The 17906-nt window shown below is 34.2% G+C and overlaps 1 protein-coding gene across 1 annotated transcript in view; it reads right to left on the reverse strand.

Annotated features, from left to right (window-relative positions):
- CSMD3 (CUB and Sushi multiple domains 3) overlaps nucleotides 1–17906 on the reverse strand; it is a 608404-nt gene that overhangs the window by 49729 nt on the left and 540769 nt on the right. Inside the window, exons 54-57 of the mRNA XM_069854554.1 lie at nucleotides 10019–10192; nucleotides 7441–7614; nucleotides 4572–4757; nucleotides 1504–1677 (exon numbers count right to left, since the gene is read on the reverse strand). Coding sequence (XP_069710655.1) covers nucleotides 1504–1677; nucleotides 4572–4757; nucleotides 7441–7614; nucleotides 10019–10192 — 708 coding nt within the window. The remainder of the gene's footprint in view (nucleotides 1–1503; nucleotides 1678–4571; nucleotides 4758–7440; nucleotides 7615–10018; nucleotides 10193–17906) is intronic.

Genomic DNA, 17906 nt, shown 5'->3' on the forward strand with positions numbered 1-17906 from the left:
AGGCATTGAAGGCACCCTTAGCAAGTTTGCAGATGACACTAAGCTGGGTGGAAGTGTCAATCTGCTGGAGGGTAGGGAGGCTCTGCAAATGGATCTGAACAGGCTGGACCGCTGGGCTGAGACCAGTGGCATGAGGTTTAACAAGGCCAAGAGCCGGGTCCTGCACTTGGGGCACAACAACCCTGTGCAGTGCTACAGACTAGGAGAAGACTGGCTAGAAAGCAGTGTGCCCAGGTGGCCAAGAAGGCCAATGGCATCTTGGCTTGTATCAGAAACGGTGTGACCAGCAGGTCCAGGGAGGTTATTCTTCCTCTGTACTTGGCACTGGTGAGACTGCACCTCAAATATTGTGTTCAGTTCTGGGCCCCTTGCTACAAGAAGCATGTTGAGGCTCTGGAGCAAGTCCAGAGAAGAGCAACGAGACTGGCAAAGGGCCTGGAGAATAAGTCTTATAAGGAGCGGCTGAGGAAGCGGGGGTTGTTTAGCCTGGAGAAGAGGAGGCTGAGGGGAGACCTCATTGCTCTCTATAACTACCTGAAAGGAGGTTGTAGAGAGGAGGGTGCTGGCCTCTTCTCCCAAGCAACAGGGTACAGGACAAGAGGGAATGGTCTCAAGCTCCGCTGGGGGAGGTTCAGACTTGACATCAGGAAAAAGTTTTTCACAGAGAGAGTCATTGGGCACTGGAACAGGCTGCTCAGGGAGGTGGTTGAGTCATCTTCCCTGGAGGTATTTAAAAGACGGGTGGATTAGGTATTGAGGGGCATGGTTTAGTGACTGATAGGAATGGTTGGACTCAATGATCCAGTGGGTCTTTTCCAGCCTAGTGATTCTGTGAATTCTGTGAAGATAAGAAACAGAATTTGGTGAAATTCCAAATCACCGTGTGACTTGGATTTCTGTTTCTGACTTCATCACTGTGATTAGAGTGAATGAAACTGAAGTTGTAAACCAGAATATTCCTAAACATTAATTTGTTCAGAAAACATATCTTGATTTCAGTGAGGGCTAATCACAAGGATTAGATGGTGTTCCCTCAAAAGACAAAACATTCTATCTTGAAGATAAGTGGAGCCCACTTGGCTTTACTATAAAGACAGATGTATTAAGCAATTAAGATATACCCCTGGTGCATTCAAATCAGTAGATAGCTCACAAGTTTTAGAGAAAAATACAACATCATCGTCTTGAAGGGGCAATGGTGCAAGGTTGCCCTGAGGAAATCAATATTCTTTCCAGAAGTCACATAGAAAATAGTTTCAAAACAAACCAGCTCCTTTAACATTCTGTTAAATGTGCAACTCCATATTCATATTAAATGTCAATGGGAAAGCAAACTCCTCCCAAATTGTTGTCTTGCTAATAGTTTTTACTTTTGGGGGGTTTACTATTTTTTACAGTACTTCAGTTTTATATATGCTTTTCCAGATTTTAAAATGGCCGTCTAATGAATGCAAGTAAATTCAAAACAACTTCATGGCACAGTCATTAATTGAAAAATGTTACCTGAGCAATGAGGAAGAGATCCACTCCAGTGTCCATTTAACTGACATGTACGAGATGACTGTCCTAACAGCGATCGTCTACCTGTGCAGGTATAATGAACAGTGGACCCAAACGTATATTTATCTCCAGACAGGACCGCGTTAGGAGGAATGCCAGGATGGCCACAGTCAATCACTACAATGCATAATTATTGGAGATAAAAAAAGGTTATTATCACTGATCAACCAGTTTGTAGTTATCAATTTCATAACACACACACACAAACAGTACATGCATGTACCCTCCAGAGAAAAAATACAGGAAAACAGTATCTGCCAAGGTCACTGCTGAGCAAGAGAACACGCAGACCTTCATCTCTCATCTAAATCATCAGTCATGAAGTCTATAAGGTTTATAAACATGATCATTTTTGCTAAATTTTACTATGAATCTTAATGCTAATATACTAAATTCATATTCATGGTTTTGGTTACTTAAAATATTGCATTGCATAAATAAAATATTTGTTTACACATTTTTAATATAGTCCTAGACATCATCTGTTGATGTTAATTGCATAAGGATTAGAGGGAATTTCTGGATCTCAGTCTTAAAAAAAGGGTAATGGATAAGCTTCCTATGAGTTCTTTATTTAGTAAACTTTGATCAGTAATTGTTAGTTTTTCCATATTGTGATTAGTACTCTTAATTTTCACATTTTTGTGATTTCCACTGCCAGGTTGCACATAAGGTCATCCAACAGTCAGCTTAGACATACCTAATTTTGCTAACTGCCTCAAATGTCATGATTCTATCATAGAATCATAGACATGATTCTATGATTCTATGATTCTATGAATTATGTAAACTCAGAAAGAAAATAGGAAGAATTACTATGATACCTCTTGTCCTTTAGTTGCCTCTCATACAGAAAATTATGATAAATGGCTCTTCCTGTAAATGATCAGAAGCGATCATTTTCTTTAGGAATAAAAAAACAGGCTAAATGATAGAAATCTAATCTAAAATCAGAGTAACACCACTGAAAGAATTTCAGCAGCCTCCTATCCATTGGAAATATCTATAGTGCAGGACTCTGCACTTGCCTGTGTTAAACTTCATTAAGTTCCTCTCCCTTCAGCTCTCTTGCCTGCGGAGAACTCGCTGAATGGCAGCACAGCCTTCTGGTATATCAGCCACTCCTCCCAGTTTTGTTGTATCATCAGCAAACTCTTAATTCAAAGGAAGAGTCGGAAAGGCATTATGGCCCAGGCCAATGCTGAATTCTGCTTCTTTACAGGACTTATAGTAGGTATAAGTACTTTAGCTACAACACATTTCAAAGGAATTGAGTCATTTTACAGGTGAACAACTTTTCCTTTGTAACTGTATCTCTTCTCCATTGCTCTAGTGATAGTTCAACAAAAGGTATGTTCCTTGAAACTAGTTAGCAAGAGACTGAAATTAAGTTGGGTCAAAAAACCAATCCAACCTAGGTCAAAGAAAAACATCCAGCAAGCTTTCCGCTTCTTCTCCATTGCTCTTACAGTGGAATAATGTGCAGACTACAAAATGACAGCCCTACAAAAAGTCCAAAAGGGAAATGTCCAAAGGGAAATGTCCAATGTCCAAAAGGGAAAAAAAATTGCAAAACACTTCAAAAGTTGAAATGCTCTTTAAAAAATATTCAGTAGCTACATCAGAAAAGTTTTTGTGAGATTTATGATTAAAAAATATCATAGAGAGTGCCTAGGTTAGAATTCATTGACTACATAAATGACACAAACAGAGCTGAGACTATCCTTTCAAAAGTACATATAGCATCCTTACTCCCAAATGCTGGCTTAGAGGAAAACTAAAATCTGTATTATTAAATAACTTCTCATAATTCTTGAAGAAGAGTAAAAGATAAAAATACAAAAGTAGAAAGAAGAAATCTTTGCACCTTTACCTTCAGAATTTCTTTCGCTTTGGAGAGAAGTTACTATTAAATTACATTTATCCTTCTAAATGGTAATGTTAGCTTAAAATTCAGTGTGAAACTCTTAAACTTTTTGTTATCATTTTAACTGTGACTTGCAATAAAGCTATTTATCCTTTAAAAGAAAGCAAAAACTTTTCCAGACTAAAGGTTTCAGTAGCAATAAGAAATAATTTTTCATATTACTTTTGTTACTTTGTTTTTCACAGACAACAACAGAAGTGGAGAAACTTCAGTTAAGGATGACTAATAAAGACTAAAAACTGAGAACTAATATCTACAATACTGCAAATGTTGATCCATGATTCCTGCATAAGGAGCCCTTATTCTGTTTTCCCTTTAGTCTCTAGAAAATATACCTTTCAGCCTGTCTTAGAGAGAAATTTTCCCCCTAACAGTAATTTTCACCCTAAACAACACCTTTTTCATAGCCTTGTAGAGAACTGGTTAAACTAACTGTCCCAGGCAATATAAAACCAGTGAAACATCTGTGGCTATATCTACATCACAGTTAGAAAGTTGTTCATGACAAGCCAGGAAAAAAAACCACCTCCTTGCACTTATCCACTTGCCCTAGGTTGCCTAAAACTATGTGTTCAGGTACATTATAGTAGAATAGTAAACCGAGGACATGATCAAGAGGACATTTTTGTGCTCTACAGCACCATTGCTGTTTGCTTACTGTCTTCAGAGATAGTTTGATCTTGATGTTGTGCAGAGAAGTTCAGAAAATGCTACAGTGACATAAGTTTATAATAGAGTAGTGTCATCACAGCTTTGTGGCCCGTGGAGGCCACCAACTGGCAAATTAAATTGATATGTTTTGACCTTCTGTCCCTGCTAGAAGGGATCATTGTGCTGAAGCATTCAGAGATGTTTGTTTCAGTTACTGCATTTACCAAGGTTTCCATGTTATTTACTACACACAACGAAAATGTAACTGCACTACTTCAGCTGCTACTAAGACTTTCCATCATTACTGCACATGCACAAATGTATATAAATATGATTATTCTAATTACTGTCATAAGACTGATGGAAATAATGTGCAAAACAATACCCAGTCTAGTCCAAATTCTTTGTAGAAGCATACACATTATCTACTTACTAATGCATTCAGGTAGGGGTTTGTCCCAGTGGCCATTTGGCTGACAAATTAAAACTGAAGAGCCAAATAAAAAATATCCAGGATTACAGTCATAAAATACCACTGTGCCATATGTGAAATTTCCATGTTCAATTTTACTTTCTCTTATAGAATTTGCCGGTATTCCAGGATCAGAACAATTGACCACTAAAAAGAAAAAGAGCACAGACTTGAGAGTCATACAAACACAGTCTACTGAAACGGTCTTTAAATGCTCTCCAATCTTCCCCATGAGAAATTTCCAATGTGTTACTACCCTCATTCTATATACCCTGATTTTGTATGTAATGATACCAAATTAGGGAGATTATATGAAACCAGTAGATGCTAAACTCAGAACAAATAAAAGGAAATGTTTCTTTGCAAAGTGTGGTGATGCTGTAAAAGTATTTGCCACTAAAAGTAACTGGACATACCAATATATTCAATTTATACGTCTGTCTTGAAATAAACTATTGTCCACAGCTAGAAATAGGTTATGCTGCTTAAATGAGCCTTTGGTCTAACCCATGCACCCATGCAAATATACTTATGTTCCTATACTAACAATTTGATAATGGAGTACCTTTGAGGCAAATGTTTTGAGCTAAAGGGCATATGATCCATTTGATAAGACTGTCATGGTTCTGCTAGAACACAGAAATATCCCAACAAACGGATATGTGTTTTCAAAAAGAGGGATATACTTTGATGGCTGAGAATACTGATGGATTTTTCGAGTCTCAACCTCTTCAGGATCCATTTGTTTGAAAATGTCACTGAAGACATTTCCATGCAATAGACTCCTCTGGTCAAGTAAACACATCATCAGTTATTCAAAGTTGCTCTAGAAACCCACAGCTCATGTGAAAATTACTATCTCTATATCCTTATATTCAACTACATTTTTATGTCCATACATGTGTATGTACCTGTGTGTAAATGTATAGAATATATCTCCGTGTGAATGTGCATGGATGTAAAAGTATCAAAATATGCTAAAAAATGCTGTAGTCTAAAAATAAAAAAAAACTATTGCAAGATGGAATTTAAGTTCATTTTTCCTGCCTTCATCATACAATGTAGCTATTTTATGGTTCACCTACTTCCCTCTAGTCAACGTCCTAAACACCAGAGTCTCTTGGTAGTTGTCAAATATTGGCACCACAAGACTAGATTGCATACATTTTCAAGGACAGAAATAAATTCCTGGTTGGATTTGAATTCTTTAAAATTAAACAATGGTTTGTTTTTCTTTAGTTACATTGTGGGCAGTGTTGGAAATGTATTAGTTTGGGTTTTTTTCCTGGAGGAAAAGTTGAGCTGTACTTCTATCCATTTTCGGTTTTGTAGACAAAGTTTTTATAACAATTGAACTTTCATCTTCATTTCATAATGCATGTGCTTTAAGTAATGAAAATTATTTATTAATAAATCTGGAGCAGTGAACACTTGAAAGAAAATAAAAGGAGCTTTCACCACTTCCACACTTTTTAAATACTCTTATGGTGGCTATTATATAGCTAGTAGGAAACTAGCTATTTAGAAAAGTTTTAGACACTACGACAGGCAAGTGCACTGATGAATTTATATGACAATTGCAAATTCAGCATTCACAAAGGAGTGCAGCCTTTTATATAATACAATATATGTAATATTGCACTTTAGGCAGTTTACAAATGCGCAAGGTAGCATGTTTTTTAAAAATTAACATCAGTGCAAATAGAACAAAATGATATTAATTAGAATTGATTTCACTGCACACTACAAAGTTCTGCACAACAATGATTCTTTTTACCAGATTTCAGGACAGTGTAAAATTTCAGAGAATAATCTGATCAACTTAACTACTGATCCCTGCAGGCCAGTAACATATCAGACAGTTTGATACATTACTCTCCAATACCAGAACATGGAGCTGATTTTTAGCAACTAGACTGAAATGTGATTTATTAGGTATCCTTAATAGACAGGACATGTTTAGTATTGTAATTTTAAAACATAACTTCACATCAACAAAAACATCCTTGGAAATCTAAGTTTTCTTAAGGCAAAGTGACAAAAGGAAGTGGAGGACACCTATTGGGAGGAAAATTTAGTAAATAAAGTTGCTATAAATACATAACATGACTTAGGCTGTGTATAGATAAAAATGCATAGAAGCTGCTGGGAAGCTGCTGAAAAACATTCAATACAATTTCTGCGTATGTACAAGCAGGTACCAGTAAAAAAGTATATTTTTCTAAATATGAACAATTAGAACATTTAAAAAAGCATATAACAAGAGACTTAAATAGGGCAATGACAATAAAACCTTTATTGCAGTGCTTATGGGAACTCAAACCAGAAATAATTTCATAATATTTTATTTTCAGTGAAATACTTATAAATGTATTATCCAGAAGTATTGAGAACCAACTCAAATGCATTATGCTAACAAATCAGAACAAAAACTTCAAAAGACAAGTTTAGCAGTTAAGTTAATGGAAATGTAAAAGCAAAAAAAGTAGAACTATGTTAGTTCAAAATGCAGAGAACATTATGACAGGATTTAATTTCTTAATTATATATGTGCAATTTTTCTAAGGAACCTGTAGAAACCATTTTAAAAAAATCAATAGAAACTACAGACACATAAGAAAGATCCTCTGTAACAGTTACCCTGTCAACCTGAATGAAGAACTAACCTAACTGAAAAACCATAGAAACATGAAACATGATCTTTAAAAATTTAATGCCTGTTAGTGATAGAGGGATCATTTTGTATTGACAATATTCTTTTACCTTCAGTTTATTTTTCAACCTTAATTTTCCAACGAAGTTTGAAATCTATAAATGCTTCCATTCTCACCTTTGCATATTGGAGGTGGGTGGCTCCACTGTCTATTAGCCTGACACTGTGCTTTTGTTGGTCCTTGCATAACATACCCAGTATTGCATGAGAATGTCACAACATCATTGAAGTTGAAACCATTTCCACTTGTTCTCCCATAAATTGGACTACCAGGGTGGCCACAACTAACAGCTAGTATAGCATAAAACAAAGAAACAAAAACCAGAGCATGCTGTTATCACTTCTCATTATTTATGATCTGATAGAAAATCATTCTAATAATTAAAGTTTTGATATTATAAGATACTGAATACTTTCCATGCAAGATACACATTTCATTCAACAGAATCAGAACTACAGCATATTTTAGGAAATGTTCAAGGACTTACTTAAGTATTTAAATAAAGAGAATAGAGTTTGCTGTGCAGTAATCGAGAAAAATGAAGAAAGCTTTTCTGAAGAATCAGCAGTTAAGCAAGCACTGGATTTTCATTAAATGTTGCCTGAACTTCAAAGGAAATATTTCAGTGCATTAGTTACTCAGGTATTAATTCTTACAAATATATCTTAGTATCAACTCACTCTATTTAAGGCCAAAATATTTATTGAATCTATACATTCGTGACTTGATATATGGAACTTTATGGGCACTGTGAAACTTTTGTATTTATACAAAACTGACTACAGAAGGTAAAGTTCCTTTTCAGTGCCTACAGAGACCAGATGCCAAAACAGTAAGGATAATGAAGCACAAATAACATCTCCTGAAAAAATTTTTAAAAGTACAAATATTTTCTGCTATGTTTTAACAAACTCCAGCTGTTGATAAATAAAATGTTCATCAATAGCTTATGATGAAAAAATCACAGTAAAATTTATATAATTCTAAAATTCTTGTGAATTTAGAAACATTATTTTTCTAAATTAATTTATTTAGGTCTGACAAACATGGTCTTTTACTCTGTGTAGAATAGGCTTAACATGACAACTCTAAAAAATCCTCTTTGATATAATCTAACTAAAATAAAATTTTTAGTAACACGAAAGGCCCTTAAGAAGCAGTATAAAACACAGACACAGTATATTCTATGAATGATAGTTAAATTGAATTCTGTATGTTCTAGTAATATCACTTAGTAAGTTATTTTAATTAAATATATTATCTTTATGTTACTGGTATTGGACTTTTTATATAAACAACTGCCTTTTTTTCCCAAAAAAAGAGTAATTGGAATTTTACACTAGACTGTTAATATTTGTAAAACTGTCTGGCAAAGATAAGCATTCAGTGTGCAGAGATGTTTTTTAATATGCACATAATAACAATAAAAAACATTCCTGTGAAAACAGAAGTATGGAATATCCATAACATTTGGAATAATACCCATGCCCACTGTATAAATGAGAAGTATGGTGAATTCAAAAGTAGAAAGATCATAGTTTTTTAATTCAAACACAAAGTCTCAAAATTTCAATTAAAACAGCTAAAGTTAAATAAAGAAATGCAAGATTGCTTTTCTATACTTAATTTGAACCTTTGATTTGAAATGGACCTGCTCCTAAATATCTACCACAAAGTTAGAGACAGCTGCTGTTTCCTAAATCTAACTTTTTTACCCAAGTCTTGTGTCCTTCTTTGAAGTGCAGTATTGCACCTCCCCCTGCATTCAAACAAGCATCTTCCATTTCACTAGAGGAAGAAAATACATTCATTTTCTCTGCTGTTAGTATATATAAAACCAGGTACGGTTTGGGTTTGGTATTTTTTTCAGATCTAACACTGATACTAACATTTTAATTTAGAAATTCTTGATTAACAGTGCCTAATTTTATCATCTTGTTACCTACACAAAAGTGTGTTGATCTAAAATGTAATGTAAGAAAGTAATGATCTATTACTAGATCATAAAGTGCAACCAAAATTAAGAAATGCAGTTATAGTAGTGTTATGTATATCTAGTTCTGTGTAGACACAGTAAAGAGTAAGCAGTAGGAGTAGTGAATTAACATTGTGTATTATGATTCATCATTCAGATAGTTTCTGGTACAAAAATAGAATATATAGAGGCAAATTTACATAGTTTCAATACACTGATGTTACTGAACATGAATTATTGAAACGTAGTCATAAAGTGTTAATGATATTTCATGTGCTTTGTTGACACACTATCACACAAAATGACCCTCAGTATTAAAAAACAATATTCGTGCCAAAAAAAAACCCCAAAACCAATTCAAGGGTTTCTTCTTGTCTAATTACTACAGTCAAAATAAATGTACTTTAAATAATTTCAAAAGCTACTATAGACATAGAGCCATTTTCAAATTTAAGCACCAGGTGCCTAAGACCCATTCTGAAGTAGTTTCATAGTCATATATAAATGATTGGTATTTAGTAGCCAAAAAGGAAGTGACAACATTAAACTTCATCTGACAGATGAATCACAGGTTTTAGGTGGCCAGATTCTTTTAAGGATATACTGTAAATATGCATATTTTTTTTTAAATTAATACTAAGTTGCAAAGTCTCTCCTCATCTAGTCTGGCATAGAAATTCCTGTAACATAAATCACTATGTGTTGCCATGCTTACTTACGCACACAGGATGGAAGCTGACCAGACCAGTTGTGATCCTGTTGACATATTCTTACAGAAGAACCAATTAGCCGAAAACCAGGACTGCACTGGTATACAACAGTGTCTCTATATCCATAATTTTCTCCAATCACTTGACCATTGACAATAAGATCTGGAATACCACAGTGACCAGCTACAATTTTCAAAGTATATAAAGAAAAACAAATTAAAAATTATCTGTAAATATGTCAGAGGAATTTTAAACATGCATCCTAAATAAAAACAGAGAAAAGCTGGACATTCAATTTTTTTTATTGACTTAATTCAAAAGTTCATTTTTATTACCTTTGAGAAAACTGCAGTATTTTATGTTTATAGATAGGACAGTAGGACAAGTGATTTTTTGACTCTAAGACCAAGTACAAGCAAATATAAAACTGCTCTAGTCACATTGGAAAGCTATTGAAAACAAAAAATGAAGAACAATCATGTAAGATTTTTGGAAAACATGAGACAGAAGAAATGGTTCCAGCAGTACAACCAACTCATCACAGAATCATAGAAACACAAGGTTGGAAAAGACCTCCTGGATCATCGAGTCCAATCATTCCTCACTACCACTAAACCATGTACTTGAGCACCTCATCTACCCATCTTTTAAATACCTCCAGGGATGGTGATTCAACCACCTCCCTGAGCAGCATGTTCCAGTGCCCAATGACCCTTTCTGTGAAAAACTTCTTCCTCATATCCAGTCTGAACCTCCCCTGACACAGCTTGAGGCCATTCCTCCTTGTACTATCACCTGTCACTTGTGAGAAGAGGCCAGCACCCTCCTCTCTACAACCTTCTTTCAGGTAGTTGTAGAGAGCAACAAGGTCTCCCCTCAGCCTTCTCTTCTCCAGGCTAAACAACCCCAGTTCCCTCAGCCACTCGTGTGACACTTATACTCCAGCCCCTTCACCAGTCTCGTTGCACTTCTCTGGACACACTCCAGAGCCTCAACATCCTTCTTGTGGTGAGGGGCCCAGAACTGAACACAATATTTGAGGTGCGGTCTCACCAGTGCCGAGTAGAGGGGGAGAATAAACTCCCTGGACGTGCTGGCTCATGTTCAGTCAGCTGTCAACCAACACCCCCAGGTCCCTCTCCTCCAGGCAGCTTTCTAGACAGACTTCTCCTAGTCTGTAGCACTGCACAGGGCTGTTGTGCCCCAAGTGCAGGACCTGGCATTTGGCCTTGTTAAAGCTCATGCCGTTGGACTCAGCCCAGCAGTCCAGCCTGTTCAGATCCCTTTGCAGAGCTAAGATCTTAATGTTACTAGATCTTAATTTAACCTGTAATTTATAATACTGAATCAAAAGGTGTCACTTTTGTGAAGGTAATGAGTGAATACTACAAAGAAAGAGATCATGAGTGAAGGTTTTACTGAGTAGCAGATTTGAAGGGGGAAATAAGTACTATAACATCCTCAACTTCCAGTCTAGCAAAGCTTGAGAAGAATAACTACCTGAAATATCATTAGCAAAAAAAATCATTCAAAAGGTAGGAATAGAGAATACTAATATAAGGTGAGTACCACATGAATTACCTAACTTGACATGAAATTCAGCTCTACATGAAGAATGAGCATAATAACTTAGAGCCAGAACTTTAGAAACTGCAGCTGTAATTGAGTTTTCTTTTCTGCAGGTTACTTGCTGAGATGCAAGAGCAGGAATAAATGAATATGGAATCTCTAAATTAAATGGCCAAAGTGTGCATGGTTATTTTAGATGTCAGTAACATCAAACATGAGTATCGTAGTGAAAGAAATCTACATACCAATATACAACTGAAAACAGGGATTTACATTATAATTCAGCTAAGTCAATTAACCTGTCAAGATGACCTCAGCAGAAGAGGGAAGAATTATTTGCTGTAATTTTTTTCTTGCAATTCTTATAAGGTTTGCATTTCTCATATGGAATGTGGGTTTTTGAGTGGGTTTTTTTTTGTTTGTTTTTTTGTTGTTTTTTACACCCTCCTGTTCACAAACAGTATCTGTAGAATATCACAGTACTGAAACAACACTGGCACACTCTTGGACAAAACAGGGTTTAGGGTCTTTCTGCTGCTACTATCAGAAAATCCTCACCTTGCCAACTGTTCAAGTGGCACTAAGATTGTCCTGGATGAAGAATGACATTCTTTTAAATCTTTTTTAATCTATGGCTCAGAGAGGGAATTTCTATGCTGAGTTCTTTGAAATTCCTGAATAATACTTTAAAGACAAAACATCATAGAACTCATTTGAAAGTCTAGTTTGTATTATCATGCAGTAATATTGAAGAAAAAAAGAAGCATATGGCTGTCTCTGGATGTATTAATTCAGCATCACTAAAGATATAGAGTCTCTTTTATTTGAAATGTCACGAGTGCAAAAAAAGATGCTTAAAAACAGTCAAGAGGAAGAATTTAGTTGTTTATATGCTCTTCCAAAATTTTTTAGAATGAAAACAATGGTACAAAGGCTACACTTCAGAGAATACGTAGCCACAGAAGCCTTTCAGTGGCTAAAAGCTGATAGGGAAAATCTAAATACTACAGTTCCTTTGCCCTTACCTGATAGAAATGCAAAGGTACAATCACTTCGAAGTGTGCAAACCTTCCTCTCAAATAAAAGAATTAAAAGACAACTTTCCAGCCCTACTACTCCGACTTTCTCTTCCAGATACATAACTTGCACATAATTTAAATATGTATATATTTCAGTTCCTGATTTACTTGATCCACAGTATATATGAATTCTATATCTTTTCATACTTTCCAATGTTATTATCTAACCTCCTCACCAGTGTTTTTGTTTACAAATGTACATGCATCTTATAAACTAGTCCTACGAAAAAGGTTTTTTCATCCCTTACATTATCTTTTAGTTATATCACTGATCGAGTCATGCACTACAAAGTCTTCACTGTCAGCTTACATAGTTACTCTGCCTCAGCTGGGGGCTACTCTTTTCTCCCTGTTGACAGTATTGATTTTTAAAGAACAATTGGATAACTGTGTTCTCATATCTTATCATATTTTCTTTGTGTTTGTTTCATTAATGATTGGAATTGGTATTTCTGTATGAAAAAATGAAGAGAGAGTTGAGTAAAAAGGGTAAAAAATCCTCAACTAACAAGTTACATATATTGCAAATGTTAGCATTTTGGTTCGGATTCTCCTTGTAACTCTTAAGTGGGCTGAGTGGTTTTGCTATGAACAAATCACCATCCTTTCCAAAGAACAATATTGAGAAGCTCAACTTTAGGTACATAAAACAATTGTTCCGCGTCCTTTTGGAGTCAAAGTGATCAAAATTATTGACAGGTCTTTTTGACAACTTAGAACCGCATAAATAATGACAACATTTAGCTCAGATGAATAGACCAGGTACTCTCCAAGGCAAGTTCTCTGAACCATATGTAATGCAGATACAAAGATTTCAAAACCAATTATTTGTATCATGCTCTGCTCCTTTCTGCTGGATTTTTTTTAATAAAGACAAAGACACAGTCAGTGAGGTTTACTTTTTCTCTTAGAAGAAAAGGTGGATGATTTTTCTAACGCTGTTGTATGGTGAGTATGAATAAATGCTGACATTTAATGGTCACTAACTCAATTAGTTTTATTCTGCTACCAGTCTTTATTGAAAGCTTCTATAATATGTGTCATGTATTGGAAACAAACCTTTATATATTTTATTGCTAAAGTAAACTCACACTCTTCCTTTTTGCATTTTAATTCATATGGATATTTAGTATTTTTCATAAGGCATGTTTAGTTCTCTGAGTGAATTAAATATAACATCATCAAACAACATCAAGGCTAACAACAAAATATTAGAACTTTTAATCATATTACATTATTTATCTTGATTTCAGACCTAATATTAACCTGCTGAATTGAACACATCTATCATTCCAGCAATTGTTAATTCTTCCTAGGACTACATAGAAAATGGCAGCAATGATTTATGGTAAATAAGGGAGACAATATCAAGATATCTTTCCTGAGTTGGATAATTCATTGAAAATAATCCTTTTTTCCCCATTTTTCACATGGTTTTCATTGATGAGATGTATACTCATCTTTTAAAATTACTTTCAGCATGCAGTTAAAACAACTCAAAGAAACTTCATAAAATTAGATTACCCACAGAGCGAAGTATGAAAGTGTACATTACATTACCAATGACCAAGATGCTAGGAAGAAATCAGAAAGCTTTAGAACAATCTAAGAATACAGTTATTGCTTTTAAGTATAAGAACTGTATCTATCTGAAAGTCTTTCCAAAGCAAGCTTTTTTTTTTTTTCTATTAGATTTACTTTGGCTTTTGGTTTTTTTGGAGAGATTTGAGTTTCTTGGGGCTTTCTGGGGGTGAGTATTCTTTTTTAAACTAGGTTTTCTGAAATGGTAACACAGGAAATGTTTTAAAAACCAACAAATGACATCAATAAAATTCATTTCATCACACAGTGATTTCTATCCACATTTCTATCCACAGTCACTTTAAAAATTGTGCTGTTTTCTAGAAATATCTATATATTTCCTCCTTGCAAGCTATAGTAACCAAAAAAGACCCAACCCAAACAACACAGTGATCCTGATCCTCAAATTACCATGTTGCAAAAGTAATGACTTTTCTAATAGTGCTTCTCCTTCAAGCTAATACAAAGTCTAAAAACAGTGCAAATGAAGAAAGTGAAGAAGATCTCAGTGCTAGAGAAACCTTCAAAATGTTTGGAACCTTTATTAATCATTAGCATATCAGCTAAAAAATCAAAAAAAGAGTCAACCAAGTAGATCTTACATATTTCTGCTCTAAGAAATGCTCAGTTTAATAAATAGGTGATTACAGGGATTAAAAAAACATAAATATAAAAAAGAATCACAGAATCACTAGGTTGGAAAAGACTCACTGTATCATCGAGTCCAACCATTCCTATCAATCACTAAAGCACGCGATACCTTTCAAACCTTTCAAATTTTTTTATAGTTATGAAAATACAAGTTCTAATAATCATTTCTCATGTCAGTAAATTAAAACAAATAAAATTAATATAATGAATAAATAAAATAATGTAAATATGCCAAACTTTCAGAGAAACTGAACAAGTAATTTCTTAATTGAATATGTAAATATTTTTTGCTGAGGAAAGTGTAGAACAAAATACACAGATTTGTCAGTCTCTTTTTGATAAATTGGATATTCAAGAGAAATCTATTCTATGTTCCTGAATTTTTCTCCAGGATTTATAGACTTCTCCTCAGAAACTGATTTAATTTTTTCAGTATAGAAAAAGACCAAAACCAGTAAGTTATGACAGGCAGCCTTTAACATTGGAGACACAACAGTCATGAGTTTTGTCTTTGTCTGTCATTTTATTTTAAACCATTGAAGTGATTCTCTTCATATTTTTACCATATGATCTTGTGGAACATCTATTTGGTTTTAGAACACCCACAGAAAAATTACTTCAGGAGCTCTCTGATTTTTGTTCTGTTTATTTCTTAAATCTGAATATATTTTCTTCTCACTAGCTAAGGAGAACAAGAATACTGATCCAGAGTTCAATTTCCCACTACATTCAATGAAAGATCAAAACAAGATCTTTACATTAATATGATTATCCACTCAGTACTATATTGTGATTTAGGTAATCTGTAGGGGGAAAAAAAAATTGAGGTTCAGAAAGGAGAGCAGTTTTGTTAAATGGGGGGTTGTGGGGGTGGGGAAGGCAAAAAAGGGCTGTGAAAATTGTCAATATATTCTGATATTATTATGACTGTCATTAAAATAATGAACTACTGTCCACAATGTTGTGGAATTTTGTTTGTGTTGTAATACAAATTGGATTTTAGTAAATACCTTTTTTTTTGTTACCTTAGCTATATTTCAGTTCTCTTTTACATCTAATTAGATTCAACAGTAGCTAGTTATAGGTTATATTGCTGATATTTATATTCTTATTTCTTTCAACTTGAATTTTTTTCCAAATTCCACATAACTGGAATGGAAATAAAGGTGATATAGCTGTCCAACACAATGACTAAGTAAACTATTTGAGTAAGACTTCTGAAAAACTAACTTTTCAATCAAAAAACTTGGAAAAGGATATTATTTCATCCTGCAGGATTTCATTGATGTCATCTAATACTGTTCTTAGGGACATCTTCAATGCTTAAAACAGAAATACACAGGTAGTCACTTGAGCATAAGTATAATTAAATTTTTCAGTAGGAAAAGTGGGAAGGCTCTAAGAAAAATTATTTAGAAGTATGCAGCTGTAAGCAGAAAAGCCTTAGAAGTAGAAAGTGATGTAATCTTTTTCTTAACATTTTCCAGTGATTGAAAACAAACACCAGAATTTAATTCTACATTGCACAAAAACATATTTGTCTGATCATTACAATACCCAGTCTGTAGATCTTCCTGCTCCATTTTATCTCTTTTCTCCCACATTTGACCATTTCTTTAATTTCCCCTTTTTTCCTGCATCTTCCGAAAACATTTTCTTTCTCAACCTTCTTATACAAATTTCTGATTTCTGATTTGCCATTATCTGAAATCACCCCTCTATCTTAAGTCTCAAATTACTTGTTAAAGAAACAGGAATTGAATGGAATTAGTTTGACTCTTTCCAGAAAGCTCATTCCTACAGAGTGATGTAGCACAGCAGGAAGTGTTACTGGAAGAGCAATTATGCTCTCTCACCAGCTTTTATTTTTTTAACAAGCTATACGTGCATTTTTTGTATGCTATATATGATGGACGTATTTCTGTAGGAAAAACTTATTCATGCTGTTTTCAAAAACTTGCCATCATTAAAGTGTTGAAGATATGCATCTGAAAATTTACTGTAGCCTTATTAGTCTCATACAAAAGGTATCTTTTAGATTACTGTTTTCCCCTCTACTCTTACAGTTGTTTTAACACATTGCTATAACAGTTTAGTTACTGAATATTATAGTCTATGAACTTAATAATAATTGATTTCTTCTGAGAAGTAAAAAGCTTTTGTTTCATCTGAAAACTGATTTTAAGTTTCAAGTAAAGATTATGAAATCTATTACTTTTATTAGGATTATATTACATTTTTATTTCTACAAGCAAATGAAGGAGAAATTAAATTAATTCTGTTTTGATCTTTACTTGGCATAAATTTATTTTGACAAAATTCTTAAATGTAAGGGCTTTTTCCAAGATATTATTCACTAATAGAAGACAATTTAGTTGGGTTTAGATTATTAAGATTATTTAGATTATTTAAATTTTTTACATTTCTTCAAACCTTAGTAGCTGTAACCCTTGCAGATCAATCAGTAAAAATAATAAAAAATATCAGAACATTTAGATTACACACACACTGTGCTGCCCCAAAACTTTTATATTTAAAGCAGTCTGTCTTATCCTTTCTGACAAGTTACAATATAAAGACAATCAAATAGGAAGAGTTGTTTTTCTTTTTTTCTCCCCCTCTGCTATATGGTTTCATTGTACAAGTGAAACAAAAGCAATGCCTCTCTTCCCCTCAGCTATGTATCAGGAAACATTTCAGCTTCAGGCTTGTAGCTTCATAAGCAACACTTCTACTCATTCATGAGTCATTCAAATTAAGCTTAAGTGAAGATTTGCACCATATAATGCTGTCTTGCAGAAGGAAAATTATTTGGTATGGAGAGTGCTCTAAAATGGTAAAAGGCAATCTGCATAAAGAGATATTGTAATAAAGCCTTACATCTAATGTATATACTAGTTCAGATTCTTCAGAGAGTCTCAGTTTATGGGTTGTTTTTTATATTCTCATACAGTCCTGAATGACAAGGTGTACCATGGCTTTCATATTCCATTATAAAATCAGAACACTATCATTAT

This window comes from Phaenicophaeus curvirostris, chromosome 3 (genome assembly GCF_032191515.1).
Source record: "Phaenicophaeus curvirostris isolate KB17595 chromosome 3, BPBGC_Pcur_1.0, whole genome shotgun sequence".
Taxonomy (NCBI): domain Eukaryota; kingdom Metazoa; phylum Chordata; class Aves; order Cuculiformes; family Cuculidae; genus Phaenicophaeus; species Phaenicophaeus curvirostris.